The 22708-nt window shown below is 43.6% G+C and overlaps 1 protein-coding gene and 1 long non-coding RNA gene across 11 annotated transcripts in view; one reads left to right on the forward strand and one right to left on the reverse strand.

Moving 5' to 3' along the window:
• The first annotated feature begins 2412 nt into the window (after positions 1-2412).
• Positions 2413-9207, forward strand: LOC146436651 (uncharacterized). Of its 2 annotated transcripts, none has more exons than XR_014852738.1 (3): positions 2413-2751; positions 7871-7981; positions 8654-9207. It is a non-coding gene; the product is annotated as an uncharacterized LOC146436651 (long non-coding RNA). The 2 variants fall into 2 exon arrangements; XR_014852739.1 differs by lacking the exon at positions 2413-2751 and adding an exon at positions 7213-7338.
• A 5171-nt stretch (positions 9208-14378) lies between these two features.
• TEAD1 (TEA domain transcription factor 1) overlaps positions 14379-22708 on the reverse strand; it is a 153164-nt gene continuing 144834 nt past the window's right edge. For all 9 annotated transcript variants that reach the window (XM_085063087.1, XM_085063088.1, XM_085063085.1 and 6 more), the window contains 3 exons: positions 21901-22041; positions 20821-20973; positions 14379-20185 (listed from right to left, as the gene is read on the reverse strand). In XM_085063087.1, the coding sequence (XP_084919213.1) occupies positions 20072-20185; positions 20821-20973; positions 21901-22041 (408 nt within the window). In that variant the 3' untranslated portion in view covers positions 14379-20071. The remainder of the gene's footprint in view (positions 20186-20820; positions 20974-21900; positions 22042-22708) is intronic.

Here is a 22708-nt window from a genome sequence, read left to right on the forward strand (position 1 = left end):
GCCAGCCCAGGTGTGTGTGTGTTCTCTGTGTGCTGGACATGAAGCCATGGTGGCAGGAGGAGGCTGCCACCAAAGCCAGCAGATAGGATTGTCCCCAGAGAAAAGCAAGCACTGAAGCCAGGTAGCTGAGCATTCCCAGCTGGCCACCTGTAGCTAGGGATGGCCTGTCTGGAGAAGCCAAATTTGCTGCTTTATCCCAACGTTTTTGGAGGCTCATATGCAGCTCCACAGGAGACAAAAGGGAAAACAAGTGGGAATTAGCACGATAGCGGGCTCATGTTTTGCCAGGCTGTTTGCTTTATTTTTCAGTGTCATAGAATATCATGAAAGATTTCTCCAGATGGTCAGGCCTCCCTCCAACTGTCCTTTGAAGGTGGACTGTAGTAGAATGGGATCTTCTGGCAAGTAGCTGCAACACAGGGATCCTATACTGGAATGTTCTATCTGTCCATTTGCAGTTTTTAGCTGCCAGTCTCAGACAGGCTACTTTGGGTTTGCTGGTGCCAATTTGCAGCTTGGTGGCAAAATTCAGCTTGTTCTTTAGCCTTCCTTACCTGGAGAAGTGGTCTGTGCAAACTGTGGTTGTCACAATGCTACTAATGACTCCAGTGGGAGGCACTGAAAAGGCCTGGCTTCTTTCACCTGGCTCTAACAGGTGTGTCTACAGATGAAACACAGATGAGATATGTGATTGCTTAAGCCAAATTACAATACTGATAGCTGGCAGTAGATAAAGAAGTGATGTGCTCAGAACTAGACTTTGTATTATGCCAGTTTGGATTTTATTTTTCTGCAACAAACTAGCAATTTATGCTACCAGGCAGGGGCTTTTTTCGTTCTGTGAGGACATGATGCAGCCTTTTTACTCTGTGGGCTGTGTTCTGAACATTCAGAACCATTACTCAGGTTTTCTTCTGACTCTTAGCTAGCTAAAGTTTTCTATATATAATAACTATCCATCTTTCCAGCTGCCAGGAGTGGCTGTTGAAATAGCCAGACACAAATCCTGAAGAGAATAAACAGAGAAAAACAAGCTCTTCATTGCATGATTGGATGAGCCCTGAACTCTTCACAGAGCCAAGTGAATGTGCCATCTCCTTTTTAGTGCTGTAGCTGTCCTGCTTGTGCTGACACACTGTGCTCTGACTATTGCTCTAGGCTGATGGCTTTTTGGGCTCTCAACACTGAATCTAGAGCTTGGAAGAGGCACTCACCAAGGAACTGGCTGCTGCCCAGCTAAGAAAGGGGGTTATTTGTCTCCATAAATGTGCACTCTATTCAGTGCTGACAATTCCCACAGTTTTATGATATAGCTCAATATTTAGCACTGGCCTAAGAGCCAGGCCTGGGACATTGTAGAAGCTGTGTAGAGGTCACATGGTTATAAATATATAATGAAATGGTTTCCAATCTGGGGTGCAGTGGATTGGAAACCCCACAAGGTAAAAGCAAAATTTTCCTTGAAATTGTCCTTTTGAAAAATTCTACCACATGTTTTTTGGGGTGCGTGAGATGTTTTCTGGCGGGATAAAGTTGACAATACTTCACTCATCTGTTTTCAGTGAAACTGTGGTAAAGTCAGAGCCTGCCTTGGCAGTGCCTGCAGCTCTGAGCTCTATTGTGCACTGATGCAGCACAGATTTAGCAGCACAATGTTCCTCCGTGGTGCTTTGGGCTCTCTGGCTTGGCAAATGGCTTGCACTGGCCCCATCCCACGGCGGCTGCAGCTTCGGCGCAGCACAAGCAAGGCTACTGGATGTGATGGCTTTGGGGGCAGAAAGGACACGGGGAGATGTGTCCTACCTGCTGGAGGAAGCACGGCTACACATGGAGGGCATTCATTAACTCCTCTCCTCACCGTGCAATTCGTGCCAGGTGGGTGAGAACTGGTGGATGAGCAGTGGGTACTGGATATTGTGTAACAGAGTGAGCACTCCAAAACAAGCCTGTCAGCCACGCAGGGAGGGTTTCGCTCTCCTAGGGGAGATGGAGGAGCTATTAACCTGCCAGCTGATTCACAGCTTTAAGCCCTGTAGCATCGACAGCGATAATCTAATCTGATTTCCTGTATAATATAAACTGTGGAATTTCCCTGGTTTAACTCCCGCCTCGTGCTCACCCTTGATGCCAGCGAGAACACGCCTATTAGCGATGAGCCTGGTGGCAATTCCCACACTTCCCAGCGGTGGCAGCTCCCCTGTGGACCACGGCAGTGGCGGGCAGAGGAGCTGGGGGTGGCCCCGGGGTCCCGGGTGGGTGAGCGGGTCCTGTCCCCGGAGCCGCGCGGTGTCGCTGCGCGGCCGCGGAGCTGCGGGAGCTGCGCTGCGCTCCGCCGTGCCCGCGCTGGAGAAGCGCCCGGCGGGAAGGGTTTGACCCCTCTGCGGGGAACAAATGGCACTGTCCCTTTGTTAGAGCCAGGTTGTGCTCTGCGTTATTCCATCACACTCAGAAATTGCCTCTTTGTTTACTACCTCGTCAGGAGATTTGGATGTGGCATTTTTTGCAGTGATGTAATTTTAACTTGAGAGTCCGTCTGGTTTTTCACTGGGGTAGTTTATTCATCGTCCCTGTGACATTGTAAAGCGTAAGACGAGCTAACACCTGATGAGGGTGGAGAGCACAGGTTTCCATACTTAGCCCATTAATTCCCAGAAGGTTTTCCAGCTGTGAGTAGCAGTTAAATAAATGCCTAAAAAGACATGCCACGTTCGGGGCGCTGATGATCCGGCTGCAGAGGGAGCCAGTCTCAAGGTAAAGCTCTTCCTCCGTACACCCTTTTTCTGTCTGGTTGTTCTCAATGTTACAGAGGCAGGACTACTGGTAATGCAGTTTTCCCCGAATATATCTTCTCTTGCTCCCCACACGACTGTTTTCCAGGCCGAGTTTGAGGACGGAGGCTGTTTGTCTGGGAATTTGTTGCAAAGGAGTGGGTGAAACAGCAGTTTTGAGTGATGAGCCAGTCAGCCAGATGTATTGGCTGAGCACTGCAAATGTGAGCACCATCACACAGTGCAGGTCTAGAGGGTCTGGTGGAGCCATGGCTGTGTTGGACAGTTGCTGCACAGATGGCTGGAGCTTGCCCAGCAAATATGATGAAGGCAGAACTACTCAGACCTACCGCATGTGCTCCAACTTCTGTGTGGAAATACAGCAACTCTGAGACCCAGTGAGGGCCACAATGACAAATCAGTTTGGGGGATCACAGAGTCAGCATAGCTCAGCCCTCTGGTGATCTCTGGGCATCCTGGGTGTGACAGAGATTTGCAGTTACAAGGCCAGTTATACTCAAAGTGCCCTCAGCACTCCTGGTTTCTGCTTTGTCTCTTGCTTCTGTACAACGTGGTGGTAGCAACTTTGTGTCCCTTTGACTTAGACTCCGCAGCCCCAGTTCAGAGCAATGTGTTTGCTTCGGTAGCTCTTAGAAAGCAAAAGGAGCAGAAAGCAAAGAAACCTGCTCTCAGCTGGTCAGCTCTCAAGTGGCTCTCTTAGGGGATCAGCTCCATGTACCAGTCTGGCTCTGCTCCCTGGGCTCTGTTCAAGCAGAAATCTGTGGAGAGCAAGAGTCTGTATCAGTTCCCAACCCATGGCATGAAGGGGCCCTTCGTTTTTCTCTGATTTTGGTTGTTTGGCCCCTGACTGTGTGCCTGTATGCAAAGTGTTTTAAATCTGTGTGGATCTGGGTTCCTCTTCACCATGGAAACACATAAAATGACGAGTGAGCAAAGGCTGATAATGCCAGAAATAGGAAATAGGATGCAAAGATCTTGGCCCCTGTGTCCTCAGCTTGGTGGGTGCCTTTCCTGTTTGATGATGTTCTTGTGGCCCATGTGAAAGGATTCAGTGTTGTAAGGTCTTGTTCTGCTCCACAGCCAGCAGGCCTGAGGGGAGTTGAGCTGAAGGGATTGTTGTGGTCACATAGGTGGTCAGTGGCAGTGGATGAGATACAGTGGTAGGTCTCTGTATCTCATCCCCAGCCTGCTGCTGTAGTTCCCACTGTGTGCTCATCTCATGGCTCTGCACAGGTGAGCACAGCTGCGACCTATGCTGGGATTTCTAAACCTTCCCTCGTGTTTTTCCTGCATGAGCAAGCTGCATGACAACCTCTTTTCCATTTTGTCTCAGTTCCATGGCTAGGAAATCATCATTTTGTTTTGCCCTTTTTAACCTGAATTTAAACTTTTGCTTAACAGAGTTGAAAAAATAATATACATGTCACTATCTATCACTATCTAGTTTTCTGTTTATGTCATTAATAGAGAGAAACTATTGAAAACAAAGCTTTTGATGGAAAAGTAAACTGTTTTAGAAACAGTTTTTTTCAGTCTGTGGCATTATATACGTGTGAATGGAAACCCAAATGCAAAATGCGCAAGGAGTTGAAACGGGAGTGCACCTCCGTCCCGTTTTTAAACGAACCCATTTCTCAGCGCGCCCCGGGCCCGTGGGGAGTTTCAGGAGCACAAAATGTGCTCGGCAGCGCTGGCGGTACCAGGAATGCTGGGCGCCCGGAGCTGGGGGAGCTGCTGGCACTCGCCCCGCTCCCACCAGGGCGGGCAGGCTGTGCTGGATCCGCAGCGCGCTCTGTTCCCAAACAAAGCCCCTCGGCATCTGCGCCGGGGAAGTCACCACTTGCCATATGTCACTCTGCTCCGCATATGTTTAGTGGGCCCAACCAATGGCGCTCGCACGTTCCCGCGCCGCTCGCTGTCCCACACAAAGGCTGCCCTGTTGCTGCCGCTGCCCATGCTCCGCAATCTGCTCGCCCGCGGAGCCGCCGCGCTCGCCGTGTCGAGCCGCATTTTGCCACACGAGGAGCGCGGCCGGATGCTCTGCAAGCTGTCGCTCTGGGAGCCCGGGCCCGGCTGTCGCGATTTCCGCAGCCCGCGGAGCCACAAAGGAGCAGGCGGGACGCGGCGGGGCTTTGCGGTGCACAAACTGCGCGCTCCGGGGCCCGGAGCTAGTCCTTCCCGTAAGGAAAACTCCCCGTAAGGAGTTTTATTTGTGTTTGCTTCCCTCGCCTTAAGGAGTTTTATTCGTGTTTGCTTCATGCATAACCAGCACAGCGCAGGCTGGAGGTCACTGGGACTTGCACAAGGGGAAGAAAGAAACTTCCTTAGGTTACTTGAGGCACATCCCACACAAACAGCTGATATAGGTGAGCTAAAGTAGTGCTGCAATACTTTTCCAAGACTGCCTTCGGAAAGCTGGTGTGAACCACCCTTCCGTTCAAGTCTAGGAGGCATAAAAGTATCTGCACTGTGAAATTCACTCAAGCCTTTGAGTGGCACAGCCTTGCTGAGCATTGCAGGCTGAGCTGCTGCTCAGAGGAGCCCCAGGAAAATAAATATGTGCTCCTGAAGGATTCACATCCCATAGAGGCCTTCTCCAGGATGCAGTTAATGATAGCAGGGCCTCCTGTTGAGCAGTGTAGATGTGATAAAGTATTGAAGTTTTGTGCTTTCAGATGTACCACCAAGCCCACTAGTATCCATTTGGAGACTGTAGAATAGTGGAACCAAAATTAGATGAGGGTAGAGAGTTTATTTTAGTATTTATTTTATTAGTATTTGGTATTTATTTTTAATTTATTTTTTAAATCTGGATAATGCTCATTTCACAGACTGTAATTCTTCATAGTAACTTCTCTCAATGCAAAGCCTGAGGTGTCTTTTGACATACAACTTGTACAAAGCCATAAAAAAACCCTGATGTAGCAGCATAGTTTTATAACATTCACACATCTGTTTCCACTGACGGCTTTGAAGCCCAGTAAAATGGCTAAGATAGACAAGAGAAAGAGAAAAAAACCACCAACATGTTTGTAGAAATGTGACTAATGCCCAGACCTGCCTGTACTTGTTAAAATGTGCTAGAATGACAACGTTAACAGCTTGGCCAAACATCAGAAAATCACTGCTTCATCTGATGTTATTAGCTGAGTTACTCAGTAAAGGCAGAGCTGGAAAAATAGTGATGCTTCCCTGGGCTCAGGGTGGAGAGAGATCTCACACTCGTGACTGAGAGATGCTGCTAAGAGCCTGACCCATGCTGCTGCCACCCTGCAGTGAGTGGCCTGGCAGCACTGGGCCTGGAAAGCTTTCTGCATCTATCAGTCAGGGATTTGGAAGGTGTGAACAGGAGAGACCCTTCCTGCATGGCACCCCAAAAAGAGACAAAATGACACTTTGTATTTTGCTCCTGAGGTCACGTTCAGGCTGCATAAGAAATGCCCAGGGTGAGCTGCCAGCCACTGAAAATGAGCTGCATGCCTGATCATCACTTTCAAATGCCCCAATTCCCTGAGGGTAGGACTTTTTTCATATCAGTTCTCATAAGCTTTTGTGGTTTAACTTGGACAGTTATATTTCTGCAGCATTGACACCAACAGCAGGATCTGTCTCTTTGGTGTTTATCTTTGCACACGTTTGGGGGGTGAAGGAATAGAAGGATTTGGATGAGCTCTGCCTTCAGGTTACAGGCTCTGTCATGCCTGTCTTCCAGAGAGGCACAACTCCCACCTGCCTGGCTGAGAGAGGGGAGATCCACTGGCTTGTGTTTGGGCTAAATCCTGTCTGGCCAAGTGTCATCCCCTGAGCAGAAAGTGATGCAGCAGAGGGAATCTATGATAAAACCAGAGGTGCTTTACACTGCAGCTTCACCTTCCCTGGAAATGGCTCCAGGAATAAAGGACAGTGCTTCAAACAGCACTTGCCGTAGGCACGTAATTCATTATGTTCTTCATGCAAGGACACATTGAAATCCAGTTCAAAGAGAAAGGAAAACCCTTTTGCACTAAGCAGAGATCAGATTATTTGGTAAGCACAAAACTCTTTTGAGTAATAACTTTTCTGTGGAGAGTCAGATGGTTTCTGTATGCTTAGTAGTTTTAGTTCCCCTTGAACTGTGTAATTCAATTGAGGTGCCTCACTCAGCTTTTAAACCATCTCATGCACGGCTGTGTTCCCAGACTGGCAAAGCCACTGAGCAGCTCTTGCAGGGCCAGTATCTGTGGCATTTGGCCTTGATCTTGGAGGGGTGCAAGGATAGTCTGACTAAAATCAAGGTCAGTCTCCTCCAATGACCTACCTTCAAGAGTAGCTGGAAGTACAGCTGGAAGTAAATTGGTACTTTAAATTTCTGTTTGTTCACAGAGGTCTCTAGGAAAGGCAGAGCCTCTGTCATTTTATGTGCACAGTGTGTCACACAGGCCAGGTGACAGAGAACTCGGATCAAAGGCAGGAGAGTACATGGCTCACTGTACTGGTAATGAAGAAATACAGAGAAATAAGCAATTGACCTGAAATAGAATTAGCAGAAGTCAAGATGTTATAGTAACTGGTACAATTTTTCTGCTTTTCAGCAGAGCTGAATGTTTAGTTGATTTAGCACCTGCAAGTGACAGGGAGGCTGCTGCTGGTGCAGAGAAGAGCTTTGAAAGAGAATAAAAAAGACAATGTATTGCATTTGCTTATACTGATAGCTTCCTAAAAAGTACTTATAGACTGGGGTAGTAGATGCAAGCTGTTCCCAAATACCAGACTGTGTTTCTGAGCCAGATGACAGTGGGAAGGGGAAGGAGAACAGGCAGGCATTTTTGTAGTTTTTGTTCAGGTGGATCAAATCTTTTCAACCTTGGTGCCTAATTTATGTTGATGGATGGATTTCTACATTATGTATTCAGACTGTGCTCTAGAGAAGACTGAGAAGTCCAAAAATCGGACTAAATTCTGCTCACTTTGTGTTGAGAGTCCTACCTGATATTCTGTTAATTAGGCAGGAAGGGATTAGTCCATCTCCAAAACAGGCTCAGAAGGAGTTGCTGTGCATAGTTATTCATTTTGGATGCTGCAGCTCCTCTTTCTGAACACAGATCAAGAGAGGGGAATGGAGAAAACCTTAAAGAAAGCCTTCAAAACCTTCTTCAACCAGCAGATTGAAGAAAGGTCAGTGCCTGGCAGGAAGATTGGATGGGGGAAGAAAGGTGGGAAGTTAAAAACCTCTTTAAGATCAGTGACCACCTTTGCCTACAGGTCACAAGCATCTCTAAATTGGTAGTTCTTTTCTGTTCTGCTAATTAGTAGTGGCTACAGTGGAAGTGCATATTCTGTCAGCCTGAATTTAGTTAGCTGAGAAGGTAGACAGTGCCTTTTAGGTATTCTTTTTAGGGTAAACTCTTCCTATTGGGCATGATTTATTATCTTGGGATCCATCCTTCAATCACTTAATATTGTGGCAAATTTCTTGTATCTCAGCTGGGATCACAAGTGTGTCCAGAAAAGCCTATTGCTTTCCAGGATATCCTAGCATTGAAGGCACACATAAACAGAGCACACTGAACAGATGGGCCATCTATATGTCCTATATATCTCTGTTTCTTATTTATCTTTATATATATTTATTAATTCAAGGACCATTTACAACGATTCCCTTTATTTAAACGTCCTCTAGATTCTATCTTCTTGTTTGTGCCTCCAGGAAAATCAATCTGTGTGGGGTACTGAGCACAACTGTAATAAAGGAGAAAGAAATAAAGCAGACAGTGAAATACGACATATTCTCTGCAGAAGGGAAAGTAGAAGCCTCAAGCCAAAGTCCAAAGGTTACATATTGTGGTAATGCTCTTATCTAACCTGGTTATACCTGGTACTTGCAGGTAAACGGATTGAGACATTCTGCACTCATGAAATGAGCACAGCAGGGCCTGATGAGCCTCACTGCCAGCCTGAGCTGCACCTGAGATTGCAGTGCAGCAGCCTCACCAGAATGTTCAGGATATAGCTGTTGTCTTGGGCCACATCCCTTCCTTGGGCATCCCCAAATATTTGGGCCTCTTCAGTAGAAGGACTGAGGAGAAAGTGTGGAGCCTTCTGAGCTCCTGGCTGACTTTGTTAGATGTTCAGATCCCAAACTGGTACTTCATATAACTTCATATAAGCACAAAACCTGACTTTATCATGTAGAGAGATAAATCCAGTTATTACAGGGATTGATACAATCTTGAAATGGAAGGATGTAAGAATTAATGTTTTCTTTAAAGACATTTTGGGTAGTTTTTTGGTCTGACTTTAAAGCTTTTTCATTCATTTGCAGACAGAAATTTCTATTCTTTTGGCCCTTGGCATGGCTTCTTTATGCCTAGTATTTCCTATACTATATTTTCCTACATATTTCTTATATCTTCCCCCTATGTGGGGCTGTGCACACTCTCAACACAAGGGCTGCTTCCCAGTTTTCAGCAGAGCTGAGCAGCACATGCTCTGAGTCAACTTCCAGCTTCTCCTCAGGTACTTTTCTAATGGCTAAATAGCACCTTTGTATTTAACCTTTGAACAAAAAAGCTGACATATTATACAAAACTCCTCTATTTCTAGTTGTCAAAGAAACTGGGCACCCCCACTGTTTGATGGCATGCCTGTTATTTGGATGCTCTGAGGGTGACAAACCCAAAGATCTCCTTTTATAATTGTGAGCATCTCTTACTCAGAAATACTTGTCTTGTCAATGTGCAGCCGAACATGAGCTCAGGGTAACGTCTTGTTTCCTCAGCCCCTAGTGTGTCTGCAGAGCTCTCAGCCTCACCACTCCCCTGTTCTGCACACAGGAGCAAGCAGCTCACACTCTCCTAGTCAGGAGGGGTTGCTGGAGCTGACAGGCACTTCACACATCCAAACTGCACAGTGTTATCCTTTTATTTCCTTGCTCCTCTTGGCCTCCCGTCTCTCTCTTCACAGGAAACCCGTGGGCAGCCCTGATCTTGAGTTCTCCACCCCCTCCCAGATCTTTCTTATCTGTAAATCTGTCTGCTGCTGCATCCACAGCTTTCCCATGCACAGACACACCCAAGAAACCCTGATTTGTGCAGAAACTTCTGACGTTTGCAGTGGTCACTTGCAGCTATCCAGCCACTCAAACACAGAGAGCTCTGCACCTGTTCTCTCAGTATTTCAGGAATTATCTGATGTTCTCCCCTTCCACCACTCAGTGGTTTCCTACCAGCTCATTGGCCATATAGATATTAGTTCTTCATAATGAGCACCCTGTACTCTTTCCTCAGGCAGGTCCCCTGGGTTCATTCCTCTTGCTTTGAGACATTTCCAGCTGCCCAACACTGTCTCTGGCTCTGCCTTTTTATGTGTCTGACCAGAAGTGGTGGAAAATCCTTCTCCTCTGCAGCTCTCTGAAACAGCCTTTACCCTATCCTGCTTCATCAACTTCCTCTTCAGATCATGGCTAATGCCTATGGCTAATTCTTCCTTTCTATTACTGTTCCAGTACCTTCTAGCTGATTTCCTCCATTGTGCTTGTACTTATTCCCTTGGTGCTACAGACTGCAAGGCTAGAGGGTTCTCTTCCCACCTCCAGCTGAGAAACCACATTGGCCTAGAGCAGGAGACATGGAGAGCCTTCCTGACCACCTGTGTGTCTTCCCAGTGGCTCTTGAGCCCTTAGCCTTGCTCTCTTGGGGTTCCTCTTACCTTTGTACACTTCCAGCACTGGTGTTCTTAATGGAAAGATGTTTTGTTTGCTTAGAGAAAAAAAAAAAGCTAAGCTGATGCCACAGTTCTGAGTGCTCTGCATCCCTGCAGCGCCTCACCTACAGGGAAGAGGAATTGTGGAGCCTGGTGATCAAGGAATAGCCTTTCAGAGAAGGGAGCAGTTGCAGACAAAGATTCTGCAAAAATGGTTGGGGGAGTCTCAGATCTCAAGAAAACCCTTTCTTGTTTGCACTGCTCACAGTGTCTTTTTGTCAGCTGGGAGAAAGCAGGCCAGGAAAGCCAGGAAGTTTGGAGTTTGCTTGTTCCTACCCCACATCTCCCTGTTCTTTCGCGCTTATCCAGAGCCTATCGCTGGTGAGTCCTGGAGCACCTCCCAGTTATTACTCACCACCACCTCCCTCCAAACAGGAGATCTCTGGAGGAGATAGGGAGGGAGTGTGAACCCTGCTGAGACTGGTGTTGTGTCTCCCACGTTATTGCTGTTAACTCTGGAGGTGAACTGCATCGTCGTTGAGTTTCCACCCATCGTGGTGTTCTGATGCTAAAGCTTAGATTAAGCCCTAGTAAAAAATATAATAGACTCATAGTAAAAGCAATGCAGATATTTCACAAAGAAGCCATCAAATTCTCTATGCTGTGGAATGCTGTGATATGTGTGCAGTGTGGTTGAATTTAGGACTTCATTGCCTGAGTTTTGCATGTGGGTTCATGTTAAAACTGACAGAAGGGCCACACATTGAGAAGACCCCATTCCCCCCTTCATCCCCTTCAACTAACAGAGCTGTGTCCAAAAAGAAGTACTAAAGAGAATGGTTATATCCTGGATGTTGTTCTTGTCCTTTTTGCCAAGTAGGAGCATTTACTCACTAAGAAGTTTAACATCGCAGGTGAAAGGATAAGAAAAGACAAGTATCTTGGGAAAAAAATTAAATGTCTGATAACACTGCAGAGAACATATGATTTAAGATGAAAGGAATTTTGAAAAGTCTAGAAAAAACTCCCTTATTCTTTGTTCTCTGCCAACAGAAAAAAAAATGGAAAAGTATCTTTAAATATGGCAAATAAACTTACCTGCCTGGGGCAGGAGAAAAAATCAGTTAGTGGTTTGTTATCCCCCTGGCAAAGTCAGCTGCTCCTGCAGCTCAGTGCCCTGTTCAAACAGAGGATAAGTTCCAAAGCTGCTGCCGTACCCTGGCTGTGCTGGAGGTACAGACAGCAGAGCATGAAGGTGCATTGCAAGGCAAGGGCTAATCCTCTCACTGACCTGCACCAGTCAGAGGAATGAAAGGGGCACATGCATATTAATGTACATGTTAATCTCAGCTCCTGCCCCCTTTTCTCTGATGGCCCAACCATCATCTTGGTGGGACATTTTTAACAGTGTTCAGAGCTATAATGTCTAGGGATCCAAAACTGTTCCCTGTGTGTGGACATCTCTTAAAGCTGATAAAGATGTTTAGAAGATTCATGAGAAAACATCTGTTGTTTGGCTTTCTGCTTCTGTTTAATAACATGAAGGTAACACACTTATGCTCTTTGCTCTAGGATAGAGTGAGGGGCATGGAAAGCAGTGTTTTTGAAATTCAGCAGCCTAAACCTATAATGGACTCTGTGCATGCACCCAAACCCAGACATCTGTGGAAAGAAGGTGGCTTGAGAAATCCCCAGTGCTGGGTAAATTGAGAGCAGTCACTTGCACTCAAGTGTCTTTGCTCAGCTGATTGTTTCAGATACTTTTCTGGCCATTGCTCATGTCTATCTCTCTCCTTCTCTCTCTCTATATTGCTCTCCAAAACGAAGCTGACAACTCTTCATCTGTCACAGGGTGCCTTGCTGAGCTTTCTGGGCTTAGTACTGAGTCTCCTCAAGAATGGTGGCCTCCAGCAGCTCTTTCCCTTAAGCCTAGAGAGGTTATGTCCCAAACTAGAAAGGGCTCATAAAAAGTAATGGAGGGGAAAGAAAACCCCAAACTAAAAAGCAGCAAATTATATTTACCTAGAAGGTGAATGATTATTGTAGTTGTTTTGTTGTAGTTTTTATTTTACCCTGATTCTTCTGCCTTCTTCTGATGGATTTTGACGGTGGTGCTCTTTAAATGATTCTATTCCTCCCTTCTTCCTATTTTGTCCTGTCCTCAGCTTTTCATTTTCTTCCAAAAGCAATACCCTGCTACTCATTTTGTCACAGTCACTTGCACTCCGAGTTTCTACAATATTCCTTTTCCCTCCACTCCTTATACAGTGTCTCTGCCCACTCCCTCCTGCCCTTACCACCTTCCAGTGTCCCCAGCACAGCTCTGGCTCTCAGGGAACACCAGCAATCACAAAACAATTTACAGCCATTACCCAGTTCAGTGCCACACCTCCCTGCAAGGCAGGTAATTATTTATGAACATTGCTAAGCTGCTCCTGTTTGGGGTAACAGATTGTTCAGCTGTTCCTGCTCAAGGGGCCCCACACAACAATGGTGAGGCTGCAAAGGTCAGGGCTGGGATGAACAGCCAGAGCTGTGTGAGGGGACTGCAGACATCTGCTAACACATTGCTGAGCTCTGAGCCCTCCTTTTGCTCGTGGGTTTGTGAGCATGAAATGGGTCCTGGATTTGTAGTGTCAAACAGGCTGTGTCTTATAAAAAATTAAAATCCACAGAAGAGTCCACAGACACATATGGATTCTGTGCTCCATGACATGGCACAGAGTAACTGGTCAGGCTTCTTTGTTCCCTGCTCGTGCAAACCATCCCACGCTTTGTCAGGGAGGGGCTGTGGCTGCCACTGAAACCAGCTCCTTAATAAACTCATGGTGACACTACCTGGGGACTCCCAACCTGAAACACTGTGTGACATTTTCCCAAAGGTGGAAGATTTATGGGTTTGACCAAAATTAATTAAGAAGTAGAACCTTAATTAAGAAGCAGGTTGCTTCAGAAAACAGCTAACACACTTCAAAGGGCTGAAGCCATATACTTAATGGGAACAAAGAAGAGAAAACAGGGTCAAAACAGACCATATCTGTGCCTTGTTCTCACCCCATTCATCTTGCACACGGGGGGTGCTCTGCTGGCATTTTAAAAATGGCAGTGGAACATCTGCCACCCAAAGGAGAATTGGGGACTGTGGGAGGAGTATGTGGTTTATTCAAAAGCCTCTGCTCCCCTATGGAAGCAGAAGATGAGCCAGATGTACCTTTTTTTTCCCACTACCCTGTCCTGGTCGTTTTCATATTGATTTCAGTTGATCCAGGATATCCCTGTTATTCTCTTTTTTTTTTTTTTTTTTTTTTCCCTAGCTAGGTGATTTCGGTTCATGAATGCAGGAGGCAAATTGATCCTATTTTATCCTCTCATCATACCAGGTACAGCTGTTAGCTGAGGGGCAGGTGGTTTAAGAAAAACAAGAAATGAAGCTTTTGAAAACATGGCACATTTTCAGGACCACAGTTCCCCTAGAGCTTGGTGTCCTGGAAGAAACACCTCAACCTCAGATAACTACTGTGCTCCTCAGTCAGTTCTAGCTGCTCCGTTAATGGTGTATTTGTACCATTTATTCTGTAACATTTTGAACAGGTCATTCCTACTTCTGGAATAAAGAGATATTTGTGGCTTTTCCCATTGTAACTGTGTGGTTTAAATGATGTCTCAAGAAAATCCACCACTGTTTCTTTAGGAAGACACACAAGAAAGCAGTAGGATGGTGGACTCTTCACTGAGCTTCCAGATGTGCCAACCTCAAGCGCCATCCCTACAGGTTTTTGTGAATCCTGCTGGATCCCCTTTGCACCATTAGGAAGGTACAAAGTGTTGCTGCAAGTCTGGCCTTGTGCTATTTTGGAAAAGTGTTTTCAAAGTTACACCCAAATGTGAAGAACAGACTGATGTAAGAGATTACGATAAATGCACAAAACACTTTCATTTTCTTTATTTTCAATCGATACTGTATGAATACAAAGTTTCTAGAAAGCTACAAAAATTCTACCACTTTATCAAGAAGGCATCAAAATGTGTCACTTTGCAAAGACATGAAAACACCTGCAGTAACCGACACAAAAATAGCATTTTTAGAGTGATGAAATAATTGCACTTAACTGTCATGGATATTAAAGTTATCACACATATGTACCGCGAAAGCTAGAATACATTTTTTTTTTTTTACAAAGCACTTTATAAAAAAATTCTCTGCACACAAAACCTATAATTTTCATATTACTATCATACTAAAGATAAATTCACTTTAAAGCCAACACTTAAAACATTTTAAACAAAAAAAAAGGTACCAGTACCTACACACAGACAATAACAAATACAAGAATACTGTACTGCCAAGAGGTTTGACTGAAACTCCTTTTGAAAGCTTCTGCAAATATGTTAAGAAAACATTGGAGAACATTCAGTTTTTGCCAAGAGCCTTCCCTCACTGTCTAACCTAGAGGTACTTTATCATCAAAAGGCAAGTTCTACATCAAAAGTTACCAGCAGCAGTACAATATTAAAGTAACCACTGACCATATATGAATATGCTTAAGTCACAAACCCATTTTATACACATTACACAAATAAACATAAAGTGAGAATTCCATTAAGTCATTTACAAATGTGAACAAATGCACATGGCAAAAAAACCCCAAAACAAAACAAAAACCCAACCTGTTTTACATAAAATGTACTGAAGAATTAAAGGCTATTCAGGTTTTCAATGTTATAAAATTCTTTTGTCTTTTTATTTTCAGGCACATATTGTATTTTTTGTCTGCAGTCATGAGCCTGAATCAGAGGCCCATAAAACAAAACAAAACAAAAACAAAAACACATATTCTGTAAGGAGGTAACAGGGATCCATCTCCTTTTAGTCAACCGAGTGCATTTAAGATTTAATTTACACACTAAAACTAATTACATGATCTCAGCAAGAATGACCTGAAAAGTTAAAAGATGAAGATGTCCAGAGTGTTTCTTGTACTTTGACTTATCCAGCCTCAATCTTTCCTAGGGGGCCTAAACATCTCGTTGTGAAAGATAAGAGGGGGAAAGGAGATCATCCTGAGAAAAGGACAAAGCCGGGCTCTATTCCACACATAGGGCACGTGTATCCTCTTGGGAAAAGGAAAGGGGGGAGGACAACAGGGCTCTCAGTGTGACTGACTGAGTGCTCCAGGAAAACTCCCAGGGGAACTGCTTCATGCAGCAGGCATGCCCCGGGACTCGCAGTGGGAAAATAAATAGATATGGATTAGCGCGTCGAATGTGGGCTGTGCCCTGGACTGGGCAGCTCCCCACATCCCACATTAATGTACACCCTTCATTATTCCCAATAGCCCAGCCCGTGGGGCTCGACGGGAGAAGCTACTGCCGAACAGAGCTGGAGATCTGGTGGAGAGGGAAAGTGAGAAACAGGCATGATATCTGCAATTCCTTCAAAATAGTGGCGCAGTACCTAAATAAATCAGTTTGGAATTCAAGTAAGTAAAACTACATCTGTTAGTAGTAATTTTCAACAGCCCCAAATGGTACCATTATGCTTGTTTTAACGAGACAGAGGTGTCGTTTATCACAAATATTGACTAGCACAGCTGAAATGTTTGGCAATAACTGAAAAAGTATGTTCTGCTTGTGGGCCAAAAAGTGTCTTTGCCCTACCTCAGTCTCATTGAGTTCAACAGGATTACTTGTCTTATAGAGGTAAGTGAGACTTAGACCTTGAAGGAATAACAAAAATAATATTTTCGAGAAAGGGAATTTGAATTATCACAATATTTACCACACAGTGTCACAATATTTCTCTATATAAAAAGTTAATCTTAGTTTTTCATCAAATACTTTAAAAATCAAGTTAAAATTGTATTCACAACTATATAATCCCTCTGACAGCTTTTGGTTTTGCTGATATTTGTTCTTTCTAAAATTGTTAAAATGTTGCTCCTCTTCCCATTGATATCATTCAGTTGTAGTGGAGAGTATGGCCCCCGTTCACAGACGGTATCAATTACAGACACACTATTAAGAGGAGCTATTTTTTTTTCCAAGATATCATCTGGGAGGAAAACAAAACAACCCTGTGTTTTGAGTCGTGCTGGCCAGAGTTTCTCTACCAGCACTTTCATCCACAACTCTCACACTCAACATTTCAATGCTTAAACCCACACAATTGCATTTACCCTCGCTATGCTCAGTTCTCCATATTCGTCTTGTTTTATGCATCTGACCTTCAGCATGCACAACTTTGTAAACAAAATCTTCTGTCTAAACAAAGAATCTTCACAGATACCAAAATATTATTAGAGGAGATCAATGAAGCCATGTTTGTCCACTGCAATTCTGTAGCGTATGGATCTCTCATTATGTAGATGCGTGACTGGATGAAGAGAATATAAATGTGAATATTTTCATTTTTATATCACAGACGAATCAGTTGCTGGTTTGCAATGCTGTCAGAAATGGCAAACAGTAGATTATTCTTCAGCAGGCTGATCATTAGCAAAATCCCTTTGCTATGAATGGTGCTCTTTTGTGAATGGAGGCCTGTAGATTCAACTTTTTCCAATAAACCAAAGGCATTACGGTGATAACTAAATATTTTTGGTCTCTCTACAAATTGTCATTATTATGGCAGCACTTTTCTAAGCTGGAATTTCAAACCAAAGGCACTTTCATGCTAGAGTGCAGAAGAGTCACAATTAATTATTTGGTCATGAAATTTAAAAAGGCAGCATTCATTAATACAATTCACTTTTCATGGAGAACTAGGAATCTGTAACCTTTCCTTTTGGTATAGGCATTTCACTGCAATGGGACTGACTTGTACAGACAGCTGGTTTAGACCAAGCAGTCAAAGAGCATTTCTGTGGGGAGAAATACAGATATTTTAAAAATGGAACCAATTAATAAAACAATATATAAAATTTATGTTAAGAGGCTAAAGGTACTTCTAATATAATGCTAAGGCACTGCATATTGTAATGCTTTGGCAGCTCTCAATTAAAAGGTTCCTACAAAAAAGTAACAGTAACAAGATAAGTACTTCCAGCTTACAAAAGAGCTCACAGTTTACAGGCAGCCTGTTGGACTACACACCCCACACTCAACAGTTGAAGGATTAAGGCTTTTAAGAATTAACATATACAGGGTATGGATCATTTACAGAAGTGTAAAGAAAAGACGATGGAAGTAGTTTCCCTAATATTACATATGTGAACACCAATAAACATTGTGACTGTTTATACCCTATAGTTATGGCATATGTAGTGTGCCAGATCCTAGTAAAAAAACCTGTACCTGGTTTTGCAAATTGACTTACATACTTTATATGCCTTAAAGAGTTTGCTTGTCATTAAACAAAAAAAAAATTTTAAAAAAATCACCAAACCCACAATTCAAACCCTAAATAAAAGACAACTTTAGAACAAAAAACAAAAAGTAGTTTTTGACTTGTAACACCAAGTGCTTAGAATAAAGGGCTACCGTTAGGCTGTTACAATGCAGTGCTTTTCCTGATGTGATTGTTAGTGTTAAAAATGAGCGTTTAAAGAGACCTTACCATGGGCACATTTCTCTGTTCAGTTCACAGAGTATAAACTGAAAGATCATCAGCCCTAATATCCACAAGCAGGTAACAGCTAGACATCACAGCAACCATCCAAACCATCCACCTCACGGAGTCAGATCAGGCTGAGGGATTAAAGCACTCTCCCTTCCCCTTGATGATGTTTGCATCCTCCTCAAACCCAAGACCTCACCAGTGTTAGGAATGATCTGTGTTAGGTCTGACCCACTACCTTGTCCAGGCTCTGTTTTAGTCTAGACATTCCAAAAGTGGGCAAGTCTAACAGAGAGCACTATGCAGGAATATAATTTAAAGAAAAAAAAGACTTTCTTGTTTGAAGACTACAGCACTGTGCCTGGGAGTAAATTCTACGCTTAAATTGCTCATGGGAGCATAATGTAAAGGGTAGGGAGGAGGGACTGCTGAACGATAACTTTGATTCAGGACTGCCAAAGGCTTTCCCAAGAAGCCTCTTTGCTGGTAACTCCTCACTGATCTTTAAGGTGGCTTGTGCTTGGTCAGGCAGCCCTCAGCCTTTCAGACAAATGTTGTGCCTGAGAACCCTCTGCACCTGCCCAGGCAACTTCTGCTTGGGCAGTGAGGAACAGCAGGAGAGGAACTGAGCAACACCTCTGTCCTACAGGAGGGGTGACACTGCTGCTCTCACGTGTGAGGGCCTCAGACAATCGCTCACACCCACAGGCATGGTTCGAAGCCTTACAGTGTTAAAATATCTCCAGATTTACTTTACTTCCTGGAGTCTTCCCTGAATACATCAGAAGGATGAATGCTACCACATCCAAGAGGACAGCAGACCCCACGTGGTAGGTAGGTGTGTGTTTGTTTTGGATAAGGTCTTTGCCAGAACTGGAGAGACAACTCAGAGAGGTGTAAAAGCACCATGATTAAGAGGAAAAGGAGAAAAAAAAAATTCTCCACTTTCCAGTCTTCTTTGCCTGATGTTGGTTGTGATTTTCTAGCATCTCACAGATATTAAAGCTGTTGATCCTTTCAGAGGTGTACACACTCCTTTCAAACACATCAGTGTTTTGCTTTCTGTTTGCGAATGACTCGATGCTGTTGCAATGTCAGCTGTTTCCGTTCATCTCTTAATTTCAGAGTTGCAAGTTTTTTGCTCAACTTATTAGAAAACATAGTTGTCCATATAAAATATAACTGCACACACAAGACTACATATAATGCAAGTCTAAATCTTCAGTATTTACCTACTTATTGCAAAATGAGCCATCTTTTTCATTAAATAATCAAATTTTCATATTAGTACAATACAACTTTATACTCTTTTAAAATACACTAGATATGTTAGGGGTAAAGGGATGATGTTTTCTTTCTCTGCAATACCTGTTTGAAAGTTTAATGGATTAGAAGATTAGTTTTAGCGTTGAGAAAAAAATACAAAATTTGCCTAATTTTAGGACCTGTCTGTTTCTATCAGGCATTTCTTAAGGCTATATTTTTCATTTGGTTTCAAACAGAAAAATGTTTCATTTTAAAAAATAATTTAGTGAATTACATTCGTCCATATCTTCCACCCTAATTAGTTACAAAGATAATTCTATAAAGATTATTAACTTTGTGTACTCATTTACAGTTATAGCTAAAGATTCATTTCAATTTCACTTGCATTGTAAAACAAGTATTTCATGTTGGAAAAAAACCCAAAATAAATTCTTATAAATGCTGTCAGTTTTTCCCCATGGCAAATGCTCTGTCATACATTTTTCTACCAGAATTAAAAATAGGCCTCCACAGACAGAGGCGTTAGGTTCTTAAATACAGTTTTCCCAAACAACTGTGGTTTACAAATTTGAAGAACACTTAGTTTTAGAAATAATTTTTACAACTGTACCAGAATTTCACAGCTACAATTATATATGAACACATTAAAAATGACTTCACTAAAACAGGATTTAGAAAAATGTGGGTGAAAGTTGGGCCAGAGGCACTGCCACTTAGTGTTGAGGTTTACAGTCTGTGTTTTGATAAAGAAGTGAAATGAAGTGTATATATAAATAACTGCTCAGTCCTTTACAAGCCTGTAGATGTGATGCTGTGCTCCATGTTCGCTGTTGGACACTTCGAATACACAAGCCATGCAGAGCAGGGTTTCTTGTGTATCCCTGTTTGTTACCACCTGTGTGGGGGAAGGAAGAGGCAGTCAGAACATCACACACTTGGAAACAGCAGGGCTGAAGCAAGAAGTGACTCGTGTCACCTCGGTCCTGCCCCAACCCTGCGGTGGCAGCAGCAGCATTGTGTGGCTCCAAGAGCTTGGCTGAGGTGCCACCACAGAGCAACAGGGCAGGCAAGCTGTGTCAGTGCATGAAACTGGCTTAAAGGCCACTGCAGGGAGCACTCTCTGTGCTTTAGGTCACCTGTTGGGCGTTTGCTGCCTGTTTTCCCTGCTCAGGAACTAATTAACGCCACTAACGTTTGCAGCATTGTAATTGAGCTCCAGTAAGGACACGTGATGGTTCAAAGTTACTGCCTCAGGCTCTCTACAAACCCCAGACTTGAATGGAAAAAAGAGAGAAGTGAGCTGAAATCTGTGGAAAATAACTAAGGTGTTTGTTCACGTTCACAGCCAACTTAGCCTTTTCATCCTGAGCATCTATAGTGCTCAATTCCCGTAGAATTATTCTGAAATCAGTGGGATGGTTTGTTTGGTAAGCAACATGACTAAGGGATTTGGAAACTGGCTCCCAACATTACAAGCTAAGCAAGCCTGAGAGTATTTTAGAAGTGGAAAAATAAAAAGCCAGTCCATACCAATAAAATCGTGAAGTTTTCCAAGACGCTGTTCATCATGTATTTCTCTGGTAAATGCTTCAGCTTGTGTATGAAATTGATCATATATTCACACATTGGAGAGCGGTTTATCCTGTACACGAACCGGCCATTCTCAAACCTTGCATATTCAGTCTAAAAAAAAGAACAAAGAGCATTTGGAATGTGATAATTCAGAGACAGCAAAAAAGTGACTGCTAAATCTGTTTTTCTCTCTTTTTTTTTTTTTTTTTTTTTTTTTTTTTTTTTTTTTTTTTTGTAGGCAGAAAAAAGAAAAAGTGGCTCAGACACACACATGCCTGCTTGCTGACTCCTTGCCTGAGCCATGCAGTGCCTGGCTAAAAATTCAAGGGCCCTTAATTATCAAAAATTATAATATCACTGCTGGTTCTCTAACCTGGAAATTAACAAAATGAACAGATTGACATTATAGAAAGTAAATTCCCAAACTGAGTAAAAATTAATTAAGCCAAAAATGTTGTGGTAAGATGATTTTACAGGAGTTTTGAGGCACCCATCTACAAAGGGACCAGCAAAAATAAGCTTATATATTTATGCACAAGTGTGCACATACATAGATCTATTATTGCATTATCTAATAAGCAATTTATGAACTACAGAAAGATGCAGGACTACAGCTGGAAGAAAACCAGACTGACTTAGATTGGTGAAGGAGGGTAAGGCTGTGACTCTTGGGCTTCTGCTGTCCAGCTACCAATTCCTCAGATGAGCTACTCAGTGTTTTACAAGGATTTTTGGCTTGCCTTAAGCTTGGAATTATGGAAATTATTAAAACCCTTTTTTATGGTCACCATGGTTAGAAAACATATTTAGTGTAAGATGGACATAAACAATGACCAGGACATCTGTAAAGGCTCAACCTTCAGCTAGAGGCTAAAATTCCCCCACAAAAACTGTTTTGCACATGACAGATGTGGGGCTTAGTCCCAGCTGCAATACCACTGTACAACAAACCAACCAGAGACCTGACCACATCATACAGGTCTGTGTTTAGGAAAGGTAAAAAATACATAAAGGCACATATCCCATCACAGCACCCACCTCTACTTTTTCTACTACTTGCTTTCCAAATGAGCAGACTTTGGTGGAACAGGTGATTGTCATGTTTTCTGAGCTCTCGTACTGACTAGTGACTCCGTAAAATGCTCCTGTATCATCTTGGATGTTGCAGTTTAAGTCAGCCTGTTGGGAAAAAGTGATGGATGGTGAAGATTTGGTTTTTCATTTCACAGTGTGAATAGCATAAGCTGTCATTAACCCACCACTCTTTTCAGAAATAAGGGGGGAGCTTAATGGTGATGACAGTGACAGTGGAAAAAAGTCTGCCAGGGAAGTAGCTGCCTAATTGTTGCAGTAAAAACCTCAGGAAAACAACAATTTACCCAAATTTTAAATAATAAAAGATGACCCCGTATTTCTCTGGGCTACAGGTGATGTTCTTGTCTGGCAGATAGCTGATGAAATCCCTGGAGCAAAGGAATGATCACCTGTGAGGTGCCTGGCTCCAGAGCCGACCCCAGAAGTGAACCTGTCTCAGATTCAGCCAAGCCACCCCACTCCAGAGAGGCCACAGCTGACTTTCTCCTTTTCCCTTCTTAAAGCAATGAAATCCTCGTGGCAGAGGGAGACAGCTGGGCAACACGGCATCGATCTCTGATAAGACTCTGGGGCCATATGGCACTGATTCAGCAAAATACTCCACTCCCCGGAGCAGTCTGACGCAACCCCCAGGCTTCCTGTGCCATGCCCACCACCAGTAAATACTGCTGGAAGTATTTCCTTGCTTCCAGCATTTCTCTGCAGCCTCAGGAACCATCCAGCTGCCTTTGATACGTCACATCAGAGACCG

This window comes from Lichenostomus cassidix, chromosome 5 (assembly GCF_008360975.1).
Source record: "Lichenostomus cassidix isolate B80296 chromosome 5, HeHo_3.0, whole genome shotgun sequence".
NCBI lineage: Eukaryota > Metazoa > Chordata > Aves > Passeriformes > Meliphagidae > Lichenostomus > Lichenostomus cassidix.